Below are 25209 nucleotides of genomic sequence, written 5' to 3'. Positions count from 1 at the left end.
AGAAAAGAAAACATTGATGATTAGAGAGAATACTTGGAAAGAATGTAACACATTTTAGTGTTCAATAAATGGTAGTGTTAAAATACTGAGCAACCTCATGTTTATCAAGAATGTTCGAGCTGAGGCAGGAGAATAGCTTGAGGATAGGAATTCAAGACCAGCCTGGTCAACATAGCAAGACCTCATCTCCACAAAAGAAAAAAAAAAAAAAAGCTGAGCATAGGCATAGTGGCATGTCCCAGTAGTGTCTTGGGTATTTGGAGAGTGAGGCAAGAGGATCATGTGAACCCAGGAGTTCAGGGCTGCAGTGAACTATGATCGTGCCACTGCACTCCAGCCTGGGCAACACAGAGTGAGACCCTGTCTCTCTGAAAAGAAAAAAATAATTCATTGATAGAGTGCTTTATAAGCTAAGCATCATTTTGAAGCCTTTGTAATATTCATCCTTACTTGATTAGGTTATTTTGTAGTATAGATTTTGTATCATTGTTAATAATTTCTCCTTTCACATTTGCAGAAACAGATCCATGTAGCCTCTGACTTGGTTCTGTAGAGCATTGTTGGTGTTTGCATTAAGAGACATAGCTGATAAGGACATAGTTTACTTTTTGGAAATGAAATGCTTCTTATCTTGAATAAATATATATGCAGGTTGGTCATACTGGTATTGTGCCATGTCTCAGGAAAGGTATTGTGTACATTTTTAGCATTCCATATGTTATAATAGATTGAATGTTTAGTTAGCATTTATAAAAGGATAATATTTCTTTTTAGAGTAGTCTGGAGTAGTTGAAATCTATTTGATAAATTTGTATTTGACTCCTATTTACCAGCCATGTAAATGAACATTTATAACACTGATATTTGATATAAAATTGATATTTGATGCTTTCTTCTTGGTGTCCTTACCTTGAGACAGCAAGATTTAGGGATCATTTTCATAGACTAGAATTTTCCCGGCATTTGACTATGTCACCTTCATTAGCTAGTGCTGTTCTCTAGTTTGTCTTTTTTTTTTTTTTTTTGAGACGGAGTCTTGCTCTGTCGCCCAGGCTGGAGTGCAGTGGCCGGATCTCAGCTCACTGCAAGCTCCGCCTCCTGGGTTTACGCCATTCTCCTGCCTCAGCCTCCCGAGTAGCTGGGACTACAGGCGCCTGCCACCTCGCCCGGCTAGTTTTTTGTATTTTTAGTAGAGACGGGGTTTCACCGTGTTAGCCAGGATGGTCTCGATATCTTGACCTCGTGATCCGCCCGTCTCGGCCTCCCAAAGTGCTGGGATTACAGGCTTGAGCCACCGCACCCGGCCTCTAGTTTGTCTTTTGTGGCTCATCATTCCTTTCTTGTGTAAGAATTCTTATTGATGATGTGTGAAAGTTTCTCTACCAAAGTGGTTGTCATTAATACAACAATGCACGTAGGGGTATGTGTGTTTAAAGGATGTTACTGTGGTAGCTGAAAGCTCTAAGTATTTCTCTCTGGATTTTGGTGCTACTTTAACAGGTTTACTTTCCCCTTGCTAAATCTGAAGTGGAGTTTTGAAGATCGTGGTTCTACATTTTTAGTAGATTTCACCTCCAGCAGTATATCTGGGAAAACAGTTGTAATTTTGTAAAGTTGTTTATTCCTAATGCTGACTACTTTCAATCTGTAGAATCAAAGGATGAAGTAGGGTAGTTTAGTCTGGCACATGAAAGACTTGGCATTCTGCTAATTTAATCAGAAGGCATCAAAGTGTATTCATTATTCTGGCCAGGTACGGTGACTCATGCCTATAATCCTAGCACTTTGGGAGGCTAAGGCAGGTGGATCACTTGAGGTCAGGAGTTTGAGACCAACCTGGGCAACATGGTGAAATCCCATCTCTACAAAAAATACAAAAATCAGCTGGGTGTGGTGGCACGTGCTTGTAGTCCCAGCTACTCGGTAGGCTGAGGTGGGAGGATCGCTTGAACCTGGGAGGTGGAAGTTGCAGTGAGCTGAGATCGCGCCACTGCACTCCAGCCTAGGTGACTGAGTGACACCCTGTCTCAAAAAAGAATTACTCTTTATACTTCAGAGTAGATCTGCTGTCTATCGTGAGTAGAGGACTTGTAGCCAATTATAGGGGCATTTAAGACGTATTAGTTGGCCGGGCGCGGTGGCTCAAGCCTGTAATCCCAGCACTTTGGGAGGCCGAGACGGGCGGATCACGAGGTCAGGAGATCGAGACCATCCTGGCTAATATGGTGAAACCCCGTCTCTACTAAAAATACAAAAAACTAGCCGGGCGAGGTGGTGGGCGCCTGTAGTCCCAGCTACTCGGGAGGCTGAGGCAGGAGAATGGCGTAAACCCGGGAGGCGGAGCTTGCAGTGAGCTGAGATCCGGCCACTGCACTCCAGCCTGGGCGACAAAGCGAGACTCCGTCTCAAAAAAAAAAAAAAAAAAAAAAAAAAAAAAAAAGACGTATTAGTCATGTTGGGCCGGGGGCAGTGACTCACACCTGTAATCCCAGCACTTTGGGAGGCCGAGGTGGGCAGATCACCTGAGGTCAGGAGTTCAAAACCAGCCTGGCCAACATGGCAAAACCCCGTCTCTACTAAAAATACAAAAATTAGTCAGGTGTGATGGCGAGCACCTGTAATCCCAGCTACTGTGGGAGGCTGAGGCACAAGAATTGCTTGAACCAGGGAAGCGGAGGTTGCAGTGAGCCGAGATCGCACCACTCACTCCAGCCTGGATGACAGAGCAAGACTCCATCTCAAAAAAAAAAGAAAAGACTTATTAGTCAGGTCAGATAGTAAAACATAAAGACTCTACTTGTTTCCTTGCTTTTGTTCTCTGAGTTCCTTATTTTTTTTTTTTTCAAGACAAGGTCTTGCTGTCTTGCCCAGGCTGGAGTGCAGTGGCGTGACCATAGTTCACTGCAGCCTCAAATGCCTGGGCTCAAGTGATCCTCCTGCCTCAACCTCCCAAGTAGCTAGGACTATAGGTGCGTGCCTCCATGTCCGGCTATTTTGTAGAGACGGGGTCTTGTTTTGTTGCCCAAGCTGGTCTTGAACTCCTTCCTAGCCTCCCTAAGTGCTAGACTTACAGATGTGAACCACTGTGCCCAGCTGACTTCCTTAACTTTCTAAAAATAGTTTTTATTGTGGCAAAATGTCTAATATATAACATAAGAGTTACCATCTTAATCTTTTTTTGTTTGTTTGTTTGTTTGAGACAGAGTCTCACTCTGTTGTCCAGGCTGGAGTGAAGTGGCATGATATCAGCTCACTGCAACCCCTGCCTCCTGGGTTCAAGCAATTCTCATGCCTCAGCCTCCCGAGTTGCTGGGATCACAGGCACATGCCACCACATCCGACTAATTTTTGTATTTTTGGTAGAGAATGGGGTTTCACCATGTTGGCCAGGCTGGTCTCGAACTCCTGGTCTCAAGTTATCCACCCGCCTTGGCCTCCAAAGTGCTGGGAATACAGGCGTGAGCCACTGTGCCCAGCCATCTTAACCATTTTTAAGTGTGCAATTTTTCAGTGGCATTAAGTATATTTACATCATTGTACATAGCAGTGTCCATCTCCAGTATTTTATCATTCCTAATAGAAACTCTGTACTCATTAAACAATTTAACTTCCCATTTCCCATTCTGCCTAGCTCCTGTTAACTACTATTCTACTTTTTGTCTCTATGAATTTGCCTATTGTAGGTACCTTATATAAGTGGAATCAAGCAATGTTTGTCTTTCCTGTCTCGTTTATTTCACTTACCATAACGTTTTCAAGATTCATCCATGTTGGCCGGGTGCGGTGGCTCACGCCTGTAATCCCAGCACTTTGGGAAGCCGAGGTGGGCGGATCACAAGGTCAAGAGTTCGAGACCAGCCTGGCCAACATGGTGAAACCCTGTCTCTACTAAGAATACAAAAATTAGCTAGGCATGGTGACATGTGCCTGTAATCCTAGCTACTCAGGAGGCTGAGGCAGGAGAATTGCTTGAACCAGGCAGGCGGAGGTTGCAGTGAGCTGAGATTGTGCCTCTGCACTCAAGACTGGGTGACAGATTAAGACTCCGTCTCGGGGGGAAAAAAAAAAGATTCAGCCATGTTTTGTAGCATGTATCAGAATTTCCTTTCTCTTTAAGGCTAAACAGTATTCCATTGTATGTATATACCATATACCATATTTTGTTTATTCATGTGTTGGTGGGCATTTGAGTTGTTTCTGCGTTTTGGCTGTTGTGAATAATGCTGCTATGAACATGGTTCTACAAATGTCTGTTTGTGTCTCTGCTTTCAATTCTTTTGGGCATATACCTAGAATACCTAAAAGTAGAATTGCTGCAGCGTATGGTAATTCTATGTTTAATATGGTGAGGAACCATCATGTTGCTTTCCACAATGACTATACCATTTTACATTCCCCAGCAATGTGCAAGGTTTCTCCATATACTTGCCAACACTTCTTAATTATTTATATATTTATTTACTTAGATAGTAGCCATCCTAATGGGTGTGAAGTGGTATTTTACTGTGGTTTTGGTTTGCATTACCCTGATAACTAATGATATTGAGCATCTTTTCTCAAAGTTGTAGAGATTATAAGTCCTAGATCAAGTTCTAGCTTGGTGGGTTTCTGGTGAGGGCTCTCTTCCTGGCTTGGTGAGGAGAGTTGGCAGTGAGCTTTCTCTTGACTCCTTGTCTTTTTTTTTTTTTTTTGAAATGGAGTCTCGCTCTATTGCCCAGGCTGGAGTGTGGTGGCGTAATCTCAGCTCACTGCAACCTCCGCCTCCTGGGTTCAAGCGATTCTCCTGCCTCAGCCTCCAGAGTAGCTGGGATTACAGGTGCCCGCCACCACGCCTGGCTACTTCTTTATATTTTTAGTAGAGGCGGGGTTTCACCATGTTGGACAGGCTGGTGAGCTCCTGACCTCAGGTGATCCACCCACCTCGGCCTTCCAAAGTGCTGGGATTACGGGCATGAGCCACCGCGCCCCGCCTCTGTTGTCTCTTTTTATAAGAATACTAATCCTATTGGATCAAGGACCCACCCTTATGAGGCCCTGTCACCAAATACAGTCACATAGGGGGTTGGGGTTTTAACTTACAAATTTTGACAGAGGAGAGAGGACACAAACATTCCACCTATAATACAGGGGAAGATCTGCTGATCTCTTTGTATAGTTATGCCCCCTCAAAAGTGTGAGCAGAGCTAAAAGACTAGTGGGCTGACCAGTCTTTTAGTCTTGAGGGTCTAGAGGGTAGACGGGGTCATTTATCATCTACAGAGTAGGAGAGAGAGTTAGCTTTTGCATTCTAGGAAAATAAGGAGCAAACACACTTCCTCGATGTCTAACAAGATGTTAGTTGTTACAGAGCAGCCCTCAGGGGAGAGACTGCTATAGCTCCATCACTCATGGGACTACATAAGGTATCCCAGGGCCCCTCTGAGTAAATCAAGGACTCAGAAGAGGAGGATTGAATATGAGGGGAAAAGAATCACTTTTCTGATTGAATTAGTAGTCTCGATAATCAAAAAGTAGTAGTATCTAAAAGTAGATATCTAGGTAAAATCTGGTAGATAACTAGACTAACCAAGAAAAAAGAATCTTACATGCACCTTTCTTCTTATCTTCAATGCTAGAAGCTAAAAGATGGTAGACCATTAAGGGGAAAAGGCTACATCATCCAAGAATCTCTAATCAGCTAAGATATCATCTCCCAGGGTGAAAAAGATATTCATGGACCATAGTGCAGAAAACTATGTAATAGTTAAAAAGATGAAGCTAGATCTGTGAAAATAACATATGTTGACATTGAATGAATGGAATATTTGATGAAAGTGCTAAGTAAAGACTCTACAGCTAGAACAGAAGTCTGTGAGGGGGAGGGGCAATCATATAGGAGTAGACAGTGTAGGGGTGATTAAGTTTTGTTTTGTTTTGTTTTGTTTTGTTTTTTGAGACAAGGTCTTCCTCTGTTGCCCAGGCTGGAGTGCAGTAGCGGAATCTTGACTCACTGCAACCTCCACCTCCCAGGCTCAAGTGATCCTCCCACCTCAGCCTCCCAAGTAGCTAGGACTACAGCTATTGGGATGTGCCACCATGCTCAACTAATTTTTTTTATTTTTAGTAGAGACGAGGTTTTGCCATGTTGCCCAGGATGATTTCGAACTCCTGAGCTTGAACAATTCACCTGCCTCAGCCTCCCAAAGTACTGAGATTACAGGCATAAGCCATCGTGCCTGACCAGTGATTAAGTCTTCTACATGTATTGTCTATGTGGTATGATAGAAAGGGGGGGAAGTATTAGTATTTTAGATTATTTTTGGTGAGTGGGGGCTAGGTGAAGTAGGGAGAACGAGTAGATGAGTTACTTAATTTCTTATAACAGATAAATATGTTTGATATAGAGTGGAAAGGGAGGCTATCCACTAGTAAAAAAGGAAAAATGTTATGTACCTCTTTGTTTTTTGAGATAGAGTCTCACTTCGTCACTCAGGTTAGAGTGCAGTGTGGTGCAAACATGGCTCACTATAGTCTCGACCTCCCGGGTTCAAGCGATCCTCCAGTCTCAGCCCCCTAAGTAGCTGGGACTACAGACATACACCACAATGCCTGGCTAGTTTTTGTATTTTTTGTAGAGACAGGGTTTCGTCATGTTGCTCAGGCTGCTCTTAAACTCCTGAGCCTAAGCAATGCACCCACTTTGACCTCCCAAAGTGTTGGGATTACAAATGTGAGCCACTGTGCCTGGCCTGATACATCTCTTAGTTAATAATAGAAAACAATAAAGTAAAATAAATAAATAACATAAAATAAGATTGAAGGAGTAAAATTAAGTATAGTATTTGGTAAAATTAAGTATAGTATGTGGACATGTTGCATTTGCTTATTAAGAAACTCAGACTGTCAGGTGGAGTTAAAAGACAAAACTCACATGTGTTGTTTACTAAAATAATACTTAAAGCAGTGATAAAGAAAAGGTAAAGATATAAACAAGCAAAGAGAAAGCAAGAGTGGCAATGTTTTTTGTTTTGTTTTGTTTGTTTTTGTTTTTTTGAGACAGAGTCTCACTCTGTCTCCCAGGCTGGAGTGCAGTGGCATGGTCTTGGCTCACTGCAACCTCTGCCTCTTGGGCTCAAGCGATTCTTATGTCTCAGCCTCCCGGGTAGCTGGGATTACACACACGTGCCACCACACCCGCCTAATTTTTTGTGTTTTTAGTAGAGATGTGGTTTCGCCATGTCAGCAAGGCTGGTCTCGAGCTCCTGACCTCAGGTGATCTGCCTGCCTCGGCCTCCCAAAGTGTTGGGATTACAGGCGTGAGCCACCACGCCTGTCCCCAAAGTGGCAATGTTAATGTACATCAGAAAAGGAGAAAAACAAGGTTGAAACATTAGACAGGATATTATGAAATTATATACTTTATAGTTTAAGAAATTGTATGAAAAACTTGTAGACACCAAAAATATTTTGGCTGAATAACCTCTAATAGCATTTTCAAAAAAGACAAACATGTATTTGTAGTGGGAAATTTCATGTTCATTTCTTTCAGAATAGGAGACATCTAGTACACAAAAAGTGAGTAAATACAGAGGAGTTGTGCTGGGCACCGTGGCTCAGGCCTGTAATCCCAGCACTTTGGGAGGCCGAGGTGGGTGGATCACCTGAGGTCGGGAGTTCAAGATCAGCCTGACCAACGTGGAGAAACCCCGTCTCTACTAAAAATACAAAATTAGCCAGACTGGTGGCGCATGCCTGTAATCCCAGCTACTCGGGAGGCTGAGGCAGGAGAATAGCTTGGACCTGGGAGACAGAGGTTGTCGTGAGCCAAGATTGCGCCATTGCACTTCAGCCTGGGCAACAAGAGCGGAACTCCATCTCAAAAAAATAAAAAAATAAAAAAATACAGAGGAGTTGAATAATATAATCCACAATCCACAAACTTTATTCGATGGATGTATAGAACTTTATATCTTTCAAACAGGAAATATACATTGTTATATGTGGCCCCCAGAAAACCTTAAGTTAAGGAAGAGAGATTTTGTACTTGCATTACTCAATAAGATTGGAAATAAATAATGAAATAAATAACCAAAAGATTCTTAACTAATTAGAGAGCAGAAATCACATTCCTAGATAAATTTTGAATCACAGAGAAAATCAAAACTGAGATTATAAACTAGAAAGCAATAAAAAAGAGAAGACATTACAACGAAACCTGTGGGTCACTGCAAAAGTTATACCTGTTAGAAAATTTATAGCCTAAAATATCTTCATTATTATTGAACAATAACTAAAGGAATTTAGTACTCATGCTATGAAGTTAGGAAAATAACATTAAAAGAAAGGAAGAGGGAATTCAGAAAAACTGAAATTAATTTAAAATTTACGTACATAAAAATAGGATAACTATATTTTATTATTTTGGGCTTTCTGCAAAATGATTAAGGAAACTGGTGAAGAAAATAGGGGAGAAATAACACAAGGAAAGGAATGAGAAGGCCAGGTTCGTGATAGCTCATGCCTGTAATCCCAGCACTTTGGGAGGCCGATGCAGGGGGATCACTTCAGGTCCAAGAGTTCAAGACCAGACTGGTCAACATGGTGAAACCCCATCTCTACTAAAAATACAAAAATTAGCCGGGCCTGGTGGTGGACACCTGTAATCCCAGCTACTCAAGAGGCTGAGGCAGGAGAATCACTTGATCCTGGGAAGCAGAGGTTGCAGTAAGCTGAGATCGCACCACTGCATTCCAGCCTGGGTGACAGAGTGAGACTTTGTCTAGAAAAAAAGGAATGAGAAATAAAACATAGCATGCTATGAAAAAGAATAAAACAAATTAGAAGATGATGTCATGTACAACTTTGATAACAAAATTTTTCCAACATTTTATTTTTGTAATACAATTTTTTTGAGACAGGGGCTTACTCCGTCACCAAGGTTGGAGTGCAGTGGCATGATCTTGGCCCACTGCAACCTCTGCCTCCCAGGTTCAAACAATCCTCCCACCTTACCCTCTCAAGTAGTTGGGGACTACAAACATGCACCACCACACCCATCTGTTTATTATTATTATTATTATTTTGTAGAGACGGGGATCTCACTGTGTTAGCCAGGCTGGTTATCCCACCTTGGCCTCCCAAAGTGCTAGGATTATAGGTGTGAACCACCGTGCCCAGCCCATGCCTTCCTTTTCTAACTTTTTATGGCCACATTTTTATTGAAGTTCTTTGAGTGATATGGTCAGAGACAGTGTACGGGGTGGTGTACTGTCTGTGTCCCTGTTGTCTAGAAATGTAGGATTTTTTCCCTTTTAAACTTGATGGATAGCTTGTCTGGGATCAGAATTTTAGGGCCATAGTTCTCCCTCAGAATTCTGTAAAATTGCTCCTTTGACTTCTAGCAGTTAATGTAGCAGATCAGAGGTCCAATGCCTATTTGAATGTCTTTCACTGGTTCATAACCTAATATTTCTCTATGGAAACCTAGAGCACTTTTATTTTGGCAATTCAGAAATTTAATTAGATTAAATGTCTAGATGTTTAACATTTTGGTTGTTTCTGTTCTGACATTACAGATGTTTTAGATATGGAAACTCAGGGATTTCTTAGGGAAACTTTCCTGTCTGCTTTATTGCTTTTTCTCAATGCATTTTGAGATACTATTTTTCAAGATACTGATTTATTACCCAGGTGGGTTTATAATGTACTTATGAAATATAACAGTAGCTGCATTGCCATGTTGGAGGAGTCAAAGTAACTAATAAAGGATATCTGTGATGATACAAGTCTTGAGAAAAGCATTGACAGGCAAAAATAAATAAATATACACATACATGCATAAATGCAATAAAGCATTCAGTTGAGTGGTATTAGAAATGTGCATGAGAATTTTCATGACTTTATTTTGGAACTTGTTATTCCTTTTCAGGACCGAAAGTTAACCAAAGCTGAGCAGCAAAGATTCAAGGAAGAAGCAGAGATGCTGAAGGGTCTCCAGCACCCCAATATAGTTCGATTTTATGATTCCTGGGAATCTATATTAAAAGGAAAGAAATGTATTGTATTAGTGACTGAACTAATGACATCTGGAACCTTAAAGACGTAAGTTGACCCTGATAGTGCCAATGTAGTTTTATTTGGAAATAATTTTTAGGAGTCATAACACTTTTTATAAAATAAAACTACTCAAAGAATTTTTAGAATCTGGCCAGGCGCAGTGGCTATACCTGTAATCCCAGCACTTTGGGAGACTGAGGAGGGTGGATCTCAAGACTAGCCTGGGCAACATGGTGAAACCTTGTCTCTACCAAAAAAATAAAAAAATTAGCCAGATGTGGCAGCACACACCTGTAGTCCCAGCTACTCAGGAGGCTGAGGTTGGAGGATGGCTTGAGCCTGGGAGGTGGAGGTTGCAGTGAGCCATGATCGTGCCACTGTATTCCAGCCTGGTTGACAAAACCAGATCCTGTCTCAAAAAAAAAAAGAGAATTTGTAGATTCAAATCTAGTGACTGTTTTAAGTTAGGTTAAAAAATTGAGATGTTAATGAAGTTTGTTAAAACATACAGTACTGAGAAGTTAATATTTGTGGGATATTATAGAATTTTAGAATTAAAAATCATTGTAGAGAATATTATTTTATTTTATTTTATTTTATTATTTCTTGGGACAGGGTCTCATTCTGTCACCCAGACTGGAGTGGTGCAGTGGCATGATCATGGCTAACTGCAGCTTCGACCTCCTTGGGCTCAAGTGACCCTCCCATCTCAGCCTCCTGAGTAGCTGGAACCACAAGCATGCGGCAACTTGCCTGGCTAATTTTTTAAAATAATTTTTGTAGAGATGGAATTTCGCCATGTTGCCCAGGGTGGTCTTGAATTCCTGGGCTAAAGCAATCTGCCTACCTCAGCCTCCCAAAGTGCTAGGGTTATAGGTGAGGCACCATGCCCGGCCATAATTTTATTTTGTAGAAGATAGTGGAAGGTTGAAAGGGCTTCGTCAAGTTCAAATATCTAGTGAGCGATACTATTATGGTATTGTAGTATTATAGTATATTATTATAGTATTATAATATATAGTATAATATGTAGTATTGTATAGTATAATATTATAGTATTATAGACTATTATGGTCTTTTATTTCTAACCATAATTATTCATTTGGTGAATAATGACTTGTAAATATTAAATGTGGTTTAATCACTTGCAAGTATTAAATATGGTGTAAACTTTTTGTTTCCTAACATTTGTGTATATACTAAAATTTTACATAGTTTAACCCTCTAGTGACTTTATATAAGCAGTTATTAGGTAGTAGAGAAGGACTTTCTTTTTAAAATTGTGCTGCCATTCTACAAAAGGCCACTGTGGAATGATTCTTAGTTTGAAGTAAAAATGCTACACTTGGCTAGGCGTGGTGGCTGATGCCTGTAATCCTAGCACTTTGGGAGGCCGAGACAGGCAGATCACCTGAGGTGAGGAGTTCAAGACCAGCCTGGCCCACATGGTGAAACCCTGTCTATGCTAAAATACAAAAATGAACTCAGCATGGTGGTGCACGCCTGTAGTCCCAGTTACTTGGGAGGCTGAGGCATGAGAATCACATGAACCTGGGGGGCGGAGGCTGCAGTGCGCTGAGATTGCACCACTGCCCTCCAGCCTGGGAGACAGAGTGAGACTTCATCTTAAAAAAAAAAAAAAAGGCTATGCTTGGTAGGATGTCTTATCTAAGAATGAAGTATTAGATTAAAAAAACCTCTTTTTTTTGCCATAACAGACAATAGAAAACAACTCAGTGATGGAAATCATAGTGCATAAGTTGTTTGCTTATGTAACTTACCTTAATAGTGTTCATATAATAAGCTGGATATGTTTGTTTACACATGGTCTTTTGTTTCTTTGTATAGGTACTTAAAACGATTTAAAGTCATGAAACCAAAGGTCTTAAGGAGCTGGTGCAGGCAAATTTTAAAGGGGTTGCAGTTCTTGCACACTAGGACTCCTCCTATTATTCACCGGGATCTGAAGTGTGACAATATTTTCATCACGGGACCCACTGGATCTGTGAAGATTGGTGATCTAGGATTAGCCACCTTAATGCGCACCTCATTTGCTAAGAGTGTCATTGGTGATTAATGTTTTAAAGTTTACTGGTTGGGTAAAGAGAGATTTTTCAATTGTATAGGTCTAGAAAAGGGATCAGCCAGCTATGGCCAGTGGGGTGAATGTGGCTCACTGCCTGTTTTTGTAAATCAAATTTTATTAGAACACAGCCACACTCACTCATTTACAGATTGTCTAGGGCTGCTTTTGCACCTATAAGTGACAGAGTTGAGTAGTTGTGTGACAGAGACCATACAAACTGCAAAGCCTAAACAGTTTACTATCTGGCCCTTAACAGAAACGTTTGCCAACACTGGGCTTAGACTGAATTTGCTTTGAAATACCTATTATATATTGGCTTATTTCAGAGACATCCTAATGTATTTTTTGTGGGATTATATTTATATTTAGGATTATTGAAAGGTTCTAAGGACGTAAGTAAGAGAATTTACTGAGTTAATTCAGAAAAATTTAAGTAAAAAGGATAGAAATAAAAACATTTTATTAATCATTACCTAATCTTGAGCATTACAAATTATACTCTATCAGTATGGAAAATTAAATACATTATTTCAGTGCTTTATGTAGATATAGCAAATATTCAACAAATTGTATACTTAAAAATTTGCGGCCAGACACGGCGGCTCACGCCTGTAATCCCAGCACTTTGGGAGCCTGAGGCGGGTGGATAACGAGGTCAGGAGTTCGAGACCAGCCTGGCCAACATGGTGAAACCCCGTCTCTACTAAAAATACAAAAATTAGCCAGGCGTGGTGGCAGGCGCTTGCAATCCCAGCTACCTGGGAGGCTAAGGCAGGAGAATTGCTTGAACCCAGGAGGCAAAGGTTGCAGTGAGCTGAGATCGCACCACTGTACTCCAGCCTGGGCAACAGAGCAAGACTCCATCTCAAAAAAAAAAAAGAAAAGAAATTTGCTTTGGGGGAGTAGAAATTAACACAGATAATCCTTATGGGAAAGGGGATGTGATCTTGGTGGATACTTTTTTCTCTTTCATAAAAAATGTGGTGGTGGTGTTATTTTGTAGGAACTCCTGAGTTTATGGCTCCAGAGATGTATGAAGAACACTATGATGAATCTGTAGATGTTTATGCTTTTGGAATGTGTATGCTGGAAATGGCCACGTCGGAGTATCCTTATTCTGAGTGTCAGAATGCAGCTCAAATATACCGGAAAGTAACTAGTGTAGGTATAACTTTTTTCTTTTTACTTTATCTGTTGCCACATTTCATGTTGAAATTAGTTAAGTTTGACTTACTCAAAACTAATTTTGGTTTAGCTCTAGGTAACAGTATTAAAATTAACAATTGTAATGCAACAAGCCTTAGATTTATACCATATGACTATGCTTCATTGGAGTCATATAAAATGCTTTGTATTAGTGTCTTTGGGAAAACGTACAGGTATATCATCTATATATATTTGTTCATAAGGAATTTTTAGTTATCTGTTAGATGGATCTTATTTTTCAAAGCTGAATAATAGAAACTGACTACATAGTTTCTTCTAGGTCTAAAAGCCCTTTTATGAAAGGGCATTCAAAATATAGTTCAATAGATACAGTATTTGAGTCCTGCTATGAGTAAATTTTTGTGTTAGAAATTGTAAGGAATGCAAAGATGAGTAAGAAGTGTTTGCTACCCTCAAAGAGCTTACATTTTAAATAAGGGAATAATATAAATTCCCAAATGACTATAAAATAAGAGGATGAGAGTATAGTAAGGGACATAAGGAAGGTAGAAGCAAAGTGTTATGCTTATTCAAAAGAGGACTACTTCATATCCAGTTGGGCAGCTCAAGACGGGCTGTGAAAGATTGTTTAGGTAGCTTAACATTAGTAGGTACCAGTTTTTAAAATTTTTTTAAAATTAATATCTTTTTTTTTTTTTTTTTTTTTTTTTTTTGAGACACAGTCTGTCACCAGGCTGGAGTGCAGTGGCGGGATCTCGGCTCACTGCAACCTCCACCTCCCCGGTTCAAGCAATTCTCCTGCCTCAGCCTCCCAAGTAGCTGGGACTACAGGCGTGCACCACCATGCCCAGCTAATTTTGTGTTTTTAGTTGAGACAGGGTTTCACCATGTTGGCCAGCATAGTCTTTATCTCTTGACCTTGTGATCCACTACCCACCTCAGCCTCCCAAAGTGCTGGGATTACAGGTGTGAGCCACTGCGCCCAGCCAAAATTAATATCATTTTTAGTTGACAAATTGTTATTGTACACATTTAAGGGGTACCATGTGATGTTTTGAGATACACAGACACACACACACAAATGTGGAATGATTAAATCAGGCTAATTAACATATCTGTCACCCCACTTATTATTTTATGTGGTAAGACATTTGAAATTTACTAAGTTATTTTGAAATTTACAGTATATTGTTATTATTATCAACTGTAGTTACCCTGCTGTACAGTAGATCTCAAAACTTACTCCTCCTAACTGCAACTTACACCTTTTGACCGATAGATAGCTCCCCATTTCCTCCCCCACAACTCCCAGTCTCTGGTAACCATCGTTCTACTCTTCTATGAGTTCATCTTTTTTAGGTTCCATGTGCAAATTAGATCATGTTATATTTGTCTTTCTGTGCTGCTTTATTTCACTTAACATAATGTCTTCTAGGTTCATCCACATTGTCACAAATGATAGAATTTTCTTCTTTTTTAAGGCTGAATCGTATTCCATTGTGTATATATACCATATTTTCTTTATTCATTCACTGATGAACATTTAGGTCATCCATATCTTGGCTATTGTGTATAGTGACGCAATGAACATAGGCGTGCATGTATCTGTTTGACATACTAATTTCAATTCCTTTGGGTATCTACCAAGAAGTAGAATTGCTATGGTGGTTCTATTTTTAGTTTTCTTGAGGAAATTCCATACCATTTTCCATAACAGCTGTACCATTTATATTCCCATCAACAACGTACAAGCGTTCCTTTTTCTCTGCATCCTCGCCAACACTTATCTTTCATCTTTTTGATAATAGTCATTCTAACAGATGTGAGGAGATACTGTTTTTTAATGCATGCGGTTTACCACATACTTTATTTATTTATTTTTTGAGACCGAATCTCACCCTGTCACCTAGGCTGGAGTGCAATGGCACGATCTTGGCTCACTGCATCCTCCATCTCCTGGGTTCAAGTGATTCTCCTGCCTCAGCCTCCCAAGTAGCTGGGATTACAGGCACGCACCACCACGCCTGGCTAATTTTTTGTATCTTTAGTAGAGACAGTGTTTCACCATGTTGACCAGGATGGTCTTGAACTCCTGACCTCGTGATCCGCCTACCTTGGCCTCCAAAGTTCTGGGATCACAGGCGTGAGCCACTGCACCTGGCCACCACATACTTTAGTCTTTATCCCCTACGAGATAGGTGCAATCCTCAGTTTACAGATGATGAAACTGAGAATCAGAGGTTGTACCTTGCCCAACTTCCCGCAGCTACTGATAATGGTGGGTTTTGACCCCAAGTCTGTCTGACTCTAGAAGTTTGTGTAAGGAGACAATAAGAAATAAGGCTACAATCCAGAATGTGGGACATTCTATAGGACAAATGACCTAGTTTCTCCAACAAATACATTTTATAAAAGAAACAGGAAGGGAGGCTTTTATAGAATACAAGAGACTTAATTAAGAGTAGTGGTGAGCTGGTAAATGTTTAACACCTGATTCTCTGAAGAAAGAAAGAATGCTGACTTCTAGTATTTGCTGATTTTTGTGGTATAAGTACTCCCACCATGGCTGATTTCAAGTTACCAGTGTGACCTCACTGAATGAAGAGTTGGGAAGAGATGCACTGTTGCACTCATTGTATGTTTATTTCTACCATGCAGATAGAGTAACTAAATAACCGCAAACGCATAAATAATAGTAAACTGTAGTAAAATAGTTAGGGAGTGATGTTTTCAGTTTTTATTACTTTGGCTTTTTTTTTGCTTTCTTTTTTTTTTTTTTAAAGACAGGGTCTCACTCTGTCACCCAGGCTGAAGTGCAGTGGCATGATCACAGCTCACTGCAGCCTCAACCTCCCAGGCTCAAGTGATCTTCCCACCTCAGCCTCCAGAGTAGCTGGGACTACAGGCACGTGCCACCAAACTCGGCTAATTTTTTTTTTTTTTTTTTTTTTTGTAGAGACAAGATCTTGCTGTATTGCGCAGTCTGGTCTTGAATTCCTGGGCTCAAACAGTCCTCCTGCCTCAGCTTCCCAAAATGCTAGGATTATAGGCATGAGCCACTGCACCCAGCCCAATTCAATATATTTCAGTCTTCTAGAATGGCTAGAAGCAAGGAGCAATCAGTAGATACATATGTGTATGTATGTGTATATATGTATATATATGAACATATATACCTATATATTAATCTGTATTGTTTTTATCCTTAAGCAATAATAAAATACTGAGAGCACGTACCTCAAGCTAATTATCAGGTTCTAGGAATTCAATAACAAATAAATGAAGTCCAGACAACTCAAAATGTTTTCATAATAAACATATTATAAAAAGCCAACATATTGGCTTTCTGAATCTGCTTATTTTATATTCTATTATCTTTTATTTAAGCATTTTAGATTTAAAAAATAACCCAAGTAAGATCATTGGAGTCATTTAATAGAAAATTCCAAATTAAGCTGGAAGCAGAAAGATACAATGGAAAGAATAATTGTTATGGAATGAGGCAATCTAACATATACTTCTACGCCTGTCATGCTACCTCAAAGGACACAGAATCAGAAAGCCCAATATTACATGGTAGATAAATCTGATGAAATTAGGAGTTAATTTAGTTCCTAAAATGTAGAAGCTTAAGACAGATGGAAATCTGAATTGTGATATGGCATTTTTAATGACTTTAATATAAAATAATAAAGTCACTATTCAAAAAATAGATGTATTAAAACAGCAACTCAAAGTACAATAAAAAATTAAAAATAAAAATAAATTTTAAAAAATAAATAAATTTTAAAAATTAAAAAAAATTGACCTGTTATTCTACCTATGGAAAAAGCCCTCTTTGACCTTCCCACTGGTATATTCATTTCTCAGCTCTGGGTAAATTATTGCCTTTCTCTGCTCCTACGTAAAAACAGTTCAGGAGCTGTAACTTAGAAAATCTTAACACAAAATTCTTTTCTATTTATGGCCTTCCAAAATATGGGCCAAAACTAAAAACACATTCTAGCCTTATCTCTTTTTCTGAGCTCTTATAGAAATTTTCAAACATACTTGAAAGTAGAATAGCATAATGAAGCCCCGTGTAACCATCACCAGTTTCAACAACAAACATTTTGTCAACCTTGTTTCAGCTATCTGCCCCCATACATATTGTATCCTGGAATATTTTAAAGCAAATCTCAGGCATCATGTCATTTCACCCATGAATTTTCCAGTTTACATCTCTAACAGATAAGAACCTTTAAAAAAAAAAAAAAAATCATGTAGCTCAGGCATGGTGGCTCATGCCTGTAATCCTAGTACTTTGGGAGCCCCAGGTGGGCAGATTGCTTGAGCCCAGTAGTTCAAGACCAGTCTGGGCAACATGGTGAAACCCCATCTCTACACAAAAATACAAAAAAAAAAAAAAAAAAAATAGCTGGGTGTGGTGGTGTGTACCTGTGGTCCCAGCTACTAAGGTGGCTGAGGTGAGAGGATTGCCTGAGCCCAGGAAGTCAAGGCTATAGTGAGCCGAGATCGTGCCACTATACTCAAGCCTGGGTGACAGCAAACTCTGTCTCCAAAAAAAAAAAATCATGTAATCGTCCCCCCTAAAATACTCATGAATAATTCCTTAATATCAAATATCTGAAACCCAGTCCATACTCAAATTTTCAAAATTGTCTAAATGATGCCTTTTTACAGTTGGTTTGTTCAAATCAGGATCCAAACAAGGTCCATAGGGTAGGATGTGCATGAGCTGGCTCATACCAGCTCACAAATGCTATTACGTTTTCAGAAATTCTGCAATCCAATTGTTAAACATAGCCATTGAAAATAAAACTAAATTATAAAAATTTGCAATTAGATTACATTAAAAGCCAAGGTAGGCTGGGCACAGTGGCCCACACCTGTAATCCCAGTACCTTGGGAGGCCGAGGTGGGCGGATCACCTGAGGTCAGGAGTTTGAGACCAGCCTGGCCAGCATGGCAAAACCACATCTTTATTAAAAAAAAAAAAAAACTAGCCAGGTATGGAGGCGCATGCCTGTAATCCCAGCTACTTGGGAGGCTGAAACATGAGAATCGCTTGAACCCAGGAGGCAGTGGTTGCAGTGAGCTGAGATCGTACCACTGCACTCTAGCCTGGGTGACAGAGTGAGACTCTGTCTCAAAAACAAAACAAAATATATGTCTCAAAAACAAAACAAACAAACAATTATATATATATATATATAGACAGAGAGAGAATTGGAATGTAGAGAAGCCTTTATTTTGAATTTTCAAAAGTTTTTAAAACTAGCATTAATTATTTTCTGATTTCAAAAAAATACTTGTTTATGGCTGGGCGCGGTGGCTTACGCCTGTAATCCCAGCACTTTGGGAGGCTGAGGCAGGCGGATTGCCTGAGATCGGGAGTTCAAGACCAGTCAGGCCAACATGGTGAAACCCCATCTCTACTAAAAATACAGAAAAATTAGCCGGGCGTGGTTGTGTGCGCCTATAATCCCAGCTACTCAGGAGGCTGAGACAGGGGAATTGCTTGAACCAGGGAGGTGGGAAGTTGCAGTGAGCCAAGATCGCGCTGCTGCACTCCATCCTGGGTGACACAGTGAGACTCCATCTCAAAAAAATAATAATAATAAACTTGTTTATTATATTTTGTTAATTGGGATTATACTATATGTAGATTTTGGGATCCTATTTTTCCCTACTTAATAGTACATTATGATAATTTCCATGTCATTAATTATTCTGAGAACATTTTTAATTTCTGTATATTGTCATATATACCTGCAGGTCTAGATTTGAAAAACATGGTATATATATAACATAATATGTGTAACTTTGCCTCTGTTGTCAGAGGTTTAGATTATTTACAGTTTTTTACTGTTATTTGTAGACAACATCCTTGCCAAAAGGTTATTAAACTTATGTTCTCTCTCTATATATATACATATATATTTACAAATACTTCATTTAAAATTTGACTATGGTTTAGTGATAAAAATAATGTTTAATAAATGTCATGTTGACTTGGGCTTTCAGTTGCATCATTTGTTACTAGAAACCATTTTTTTTCTCCTAGGGCATAAAACCAGCCAGCTTCAATAAAGTCACTGATCCTGAAGTCAAAGAAATCATTGAAGGATGTATTCGTCAAAACAAATCTGAAAGGTGGGTGCAATTGTAGCAAAATGACATAACTAAAAGATGCATTTTTCTCTTATCTTGCATTGGGTCGTTTTCTGACCTTTCAGTCATGCTGAGTTTGACTTTTGAGTAGAAGCCAAACCATACTCTAGATTGAATTGTGTCAGTGCATGTTGTTTACCATTTTAGACTTGGATATCATGTGCTGAATTTTTCTTGAACTGACGTTTGGGTTGTGTTTGTGTGTGTGTGTGCCTTTGACAAGCTTTCATCACCTTCAGCCATCAGCTTAACAGTCAGTAGGCCCCCACGGGTTAATTTGCTTCTAACAGTTGAGAGTGGACAAAGTTTTAAAAATTTGATTCTATATCCTTAGTGTCACGGTAATGATAAAGCTAATATGGATAGAAGAAATATGTATTCAAGAAATTGTATTCCACATTTATTTGTGTCACAATTTGCCTTATAGACAACTCCCATTACTCTTAGCTTTTGCCTCCCTTTAGGTTTTATTTCTTATTTTATTTTTAATTTATTATTATTATTATTATTTTGAGACGGAGTATCACTCTGTTACCCAGGCTGAAGTGTAGTGGTACGATCTTGACCCACTGCAACCTCTGCCTCCCAGGTTCTAGCGATTCTCCTGCCTCAGCCTCCTGAGTAGCTGGGATTGCAGGCTCATGCCATCACACCTGGCTAATTTTTGTATTTTTAGTAGAGACGGGGTTTTACCGTCTTGGCCAGGCTGGTCTCCAACTCCTGGCCTCAAGTGATCCACCCGTCTCAGCCTCCCAAAGTGCTGTCATTACAGGTGTGAACCACTGCATCCGGCCTGCCACCCTTTAGTTTCAGCTTTGGACAGTTGCTGACTTTAAATTGGTAGGTTTGTCTTTTGATTTTTACTTCGTTATTGATGATTATTAGTAAAGGTGATATATCCTTAGTAGAAATTTTCATGGGATTATTGGCCATTTGTATATCTTTGCAGAAATATCTATTCAACTCTTTTGCCCATTTTTAATTGGCTTGTTTGGTTTTTTGTTGTTGAGATAAGAGCTTAGGCATGCTTTTAAACATGAGGCTAAAAACACTATAGAAGTAGCTATTTTAGTTCGGATTCTGATTATTGTTTGTACAGCCTTTAAATATGTTCTATTACCAAAGAGCATTGGAGTATTGAAAAGGATTTATAGCATATTAGTATATTGGAAAAAGCAGAGGCTTCATCATCAGACTTAAAGTCAAATCTGGACTCACACTTAGCCTGTGTGACCTTGAGCCAAGTTAGTAATTACATAAAACAAGTATTATTTTGATGACTAAAAGGATAATAGGCTGAGGGTGGTGGCTTACCCCTGTAATCCTAGTGCTTTGGGAGGCTGAGGCAGGAGGATCACTTGAGGCCAGGAGTTCAAGAACAGCCTGGGAAGCAAAATGAGACCCTTGTCTCTACAAAATATTAAAATGAAAAAATTAGCCAGGCATAGTGGCACACGCCTGTAGTCCCAGCCCCTGGGGAGGCTGAAGTGGGAGGATTGCTTGAGCCCAGGAGTTGGAGGCTACAATGAACTATGATTGTACTCTAGCCTGGATGACAGAGTAAGACCCTGTCTTAAAAACAAACAGGCTGGGTGCGGTGGCTCACACCTGTAATACCAGCACTTTGGGAGGCTGAGGCGGACAGATCACTTGAGGTCAGGAGTTTGAGACCAGCCTGGCCAACATGATGAAACCCCAGCTCTACAAGAAATACAAAAATTAGCTGGGTGTGGTGGTGGGTGCCTATACTCCCAGCTACTCTGGGGGCTGAGGCAGGAGAATTGCTTGAACCTGGGAGGTGGAGGTTGCAGTGAGCCGAGATCTTGCGACTGCACTCCAGCCTGGGCAACAGAGTGAGACGCCATCCCAAAACAAGCAAGCAAACAAGCAAACTAATAAACCAAAATAATGTTACTGTAAATAATAAACATTTTACAGTAAAAATTCACTATAAAACAGTAAAAATTTTTATTGGGAGGCAGAGGCTTTACTTGGTTGTGCCTCCTTAAACACATTTCACTTTAGTCTTAGGGACGGGCACAGTGGCTCACGCCTGAGGCTGAGGCGGGCGGATCACAAAATCAAGAGATTGAGACCATCCTGGCCAACATGGTGAAACCACGTTTCTACTAAAAAATACAAAAATTAGCTGGGCGTGGTGGCACACATCTGTAGTCCCAGCTACTTGGGAGGCTGAGGCAGGAAAATCGCTTGAACCCGGGAAGTAGAGGTTGCAGTGAGTCAAGATCACATGACTGCACTCCGTCTCAAAAACACACACACACACACACACACACACACACACACACACACACACATCTCGCGTTAGTCTTAAAAGTAATTCATTTGAGCAGCTTTATCTTTTTTTTTAAAAAAATCAACTTTGTATGGAATTATGGCTTGTTCTATTTATGACACTGTCTTAGTTAAGTATATGTCACTTGTTCACTAAAAATGTAGGGGGTTGAAAATCCTCAACTTACAGGATATCATGCTGTGTATATACTTTTTCTCTTTAAGTAGTATAGGAAGAGGTCTCTGTAGACATTATGCAGTATATCAGTTTCAGCTCTCCCTGACCTGTAATACAGAGAGTTTAAATATTATGTATCTTTTTTAAAAGTTAGTAAAAGAAAACTAAATTAACTTATCCAGCTTGTAAACAAATCTTTTGAAGCTATGTCCTTTGTTTCTCTTCAGAGATGGTTAATCCCTAATACTAGGCTAGGGTTGTATCCATTATATGTATACTCTGGTCTAAAACCAGAGTTAAGTACGAAAACCACTGGACTTTGCGGAACCACATTAGCTTCACCCATGGCATTCTGTAAAGTACACTGACTAGATTATTGATGGAGACAGTGACTTCTATTTATAACATTCGTAAAAAGAGTTTGAATTTTTAATGTACTTTAGAGTTTATAAATCTGCAAGAGTTTTTGGTTCCCTTTGCTGAGAATCTACTGTTTGAGTCTGAGTAACTTAAGCCAGTGGCTTAGGGAAATTTGCCTAACATGTACTAAGCTACTTCTCCAATTCTCACTAGGCATAATTTTGTGTATGTTAAACTTTGTTATTTAGATGTATTACTGGTTAATAATTCGGTTTTTTTTTTTTTTTTTTTGAGACGGAGTCTCGCTCTGTCGCCCAGGCTGGAGTGCAGTGGCACAGTCTCGGCTCACTGCAAGCTCCGCTCCGCCTCCCGGGTTCACGCCATTCTCCTGCCTCAGCTTCCCAAGTAGCTGGGACTACAGGTGCATGCCACCACGCCCGGCTAATTTTTTGTAATTTTAGTAGAGACGGGGTTTCACCATGTTAGCCAGGATGGTCTCGAACTCCTGACCTCATGATCCACCCGCCTCGGCCTCCCAAAGTGCTGGGATTACAGACGTGAGCCACCGCGCCCGGCCAATAATTCGTTTTTAATTGAAGTCACTCCGTATGCATGTTAGTTGGGATTTCTTTGCATCCCTGGTAATAAGTTGGATATAAGATTTTTTGTTGTTTTTGCTTCCACAGGATCTGTTAAAGAAAGAGATGTGGTTTTTATAACAAGGCAGATTAATGATTAAATTGATAGAAAATTTCAAATAAGTTTTTTGCTTTTATACAATTAATTTTTAGTAATTAAAGGGTCTACATCTTGCTATGATTGGAAGAACTGATAATGAGATATGTGTTTCGTTTATTAGGTTGTCTATCAGGGACCTATTAAACCATGCATTTTTTGCTGAGGATACAGGACTGAGGGTGGAGTTAGCAGAAGAAGATGATTGCTCAAATTCATCCCTGGCTTTAAGACTCTGGGTTGAAGACCCTAAAAAATTGAAAGGCAAACACAAAGACAATGAAGCTATTGAATTTAGTTTCAATTTAGAAACAGATACACCTGAGGAAGTAGCATATGAAATGGTAAGTTAATCATACCACTATTCCCCTCACCTCTTATTTTATCAGGGTTCATTCCTTTCTCCTTTTCATTGCTTTCTTTCCTCTCATTTTCTCCTTTTTTTTTTTTTTTTTTTTTTTTTTTTTTGTGAGATGGAGTCTCACTCTGTCACCCAGGCTGGAGTGCAGTGGCGCGATCTTGGCTCACTGCAAGCTCTGCCTCCTGAGTTCACGCCATTCTCCTGCATCAGCCTCCCAAGTAGCTGGAACTACAGGCACCCGCCACCACGCCCGGCTAATTTTTTGTATTTTTAGTAGAGACGGGGTTTCACCGTGTTAGCCAGGCTGGTCTTGAACTCCTGACCTTGTGATCCACCTGCCTCGGCCTCCCAAAGTGCTGGGATTACAGGCGTGAGCCACTGAGCCCGGCCTTCTCCTTTTTTCTTTAAATTGTTATGTGGTTGTGAACTATATCACTATGACACAGTATATTAAATTTGTATGTAGAGTGTAAAGAATAATAAAGCTCTACATTTATTAAGAAATAGAACATTACCATTACCTTAAAAGCCATCTGAGTGCCTCTCTCATTTGCATTTTCCTCCCTCATCACCATGAGTAATATCTACCTAGACTTTTTTTTGTTTTGTTTTGAAATGGAGTCTCGCTCTGTCGCCCAGGTTGGAGTGCGGTGGCACAATCTCGGCTCACTGCGACCTCCACCTCCCAGGTTCAAGCAGTTCTCCTGTCTCAGCCTCCCGAGTTACTGGGATTACAGGTGCCTGCCACTACTCCCAGCGGAGATGTGGTTTTACCATGTTAGCCATGTTAGCCAGGCTAGTCTCCAACTCCTGACCTTAAGTGATCCTCTCCCCTCGGCTTCCCAAAGTGTTGGAATTACAGGTGTGAGCCACTGTGCCCGGCCCTCTACCCAGAGTTTTGTGTTACTCATTTCTTTGTTTTTCATCATAGTTTACCTATGTAATGTATTGTTTTGTTTTGAAGACTGAATGGCAAGCATGCACCTAGCTGGTGGGAAGGGGCAGTATTGGTACAATTAGGTGAAGAGTCCCAGAAGAGGATAAGCTGAAGAGAATTTCTCAGTCATAGCAAGTGTGGCTTCAGTTTCCCTAAGAGTTTACAAGAGCTACTTCTGGGGAAGTGAGAGGGTAAGGTTCTAAATGAGGCCAGGAAAATACACCTATGCCTCAGCATAGTCAGGTCACCGGCAGGGCTATTGTGCAGACCAGAAATTAGTTGTCTGGTTACCATATGGTTTGATGGGAAGTGGGCCACTCTGACTCTTTGCTTCCAATCTCTCTGTGACTAGCCCCCACCCTCAATAGATCACAGCAGGCAACTTCTGTGGGGTGAAATGCATGTCCACACCTGCTCCAGGCAGCTGCAGTGCTGGTAGGAGGGTGTGCAGGAGCCACAGCAGTATGTACTCAAAACCAGCCGAGGCTCACCTGGGCATTCTGACCTCAGGTTAAAAAGAAGGATGGGGCAATGACAGTGGGAACTTGGAAATGATAACCTTTAACATGTCTTTCTGATCATACTGTTCTAAACTGGAATGATTATTTTGGACATCTGGTACACAACTATCACCCTGGCATTTCCCATTACCACCTTCCTTGACTTCTCTGCTTCACTCCTGTATTTAATTTTGAATTTCCTAAATTCCATGTCTTCAGGGGACATGGGAGTGGTTGGGTCCACTTTCAGCTCCTGGAAGCCACTCTTCAGTCCTTTCACATGTCTCCACCCCATCTTCAAAGCCAGCAATGGCATATTGAATCCTTCTAGTGTCAGCAGCTGGTAAAAGATTCACTGAGATAATCTCCCTAGATTAAGGC

The 25209-nt window shown here is 40.2% G+C and overlaps 1 protein-coding gene across 10 annotated transcripts in view; it reads left to right on the top strand.

Annotated features, from left to right (window-relative positions):
- WNK3 (WNK lysine deficient protein kinase 3) overlaps positions 1-25209 on the top strand; it is a 172127-nt gene that overhangs the window by 37183 nt on the left and 109735 nt on the right. For all 10 annotated transcript variants that reach the window (XM_045384307.2, XM_005593675.4, XM_074029851.1 and 7 more), the window contains exons 3-7: positions 9908-10080; positions 11884-12104; positions 13125-13282; positions 19356-19444; positions 23155-23374. In XM_045384307.2, the coding sequence (XP_045240242.2) occupies positions 9908-10080; positions 11884-12104; positions 13125-13282; positions 19356-19444; positions 23155-23374 (861 nt within the window). The remainder of the gene's footprint in view (positions 1-9907; positions 10081-11883; positions 12105-13124; positions 13283-19355; positions 19445-23154; positions 23375-25209) is intronic.

Source organism: Macaca fascicularis, chromosome X, assembly GCF_037993035.2.
Source record: "Macaca fascicularis isolate 582-1 chromosome X, T2T-MFA8v1.1".
NCBI classification, from domain to species: domain Eukaryota; kingdom Metazoa; phylum Chordata; class Mammalia; order Primates; family Cercopithecidae; genus Macaca; species Macaca fascicularis.
The sequence above is the reverse complement of the archived record's forward strand: the minus strand, read 5'-3'. Positions and strand labels throughout refer to the sequence as shown.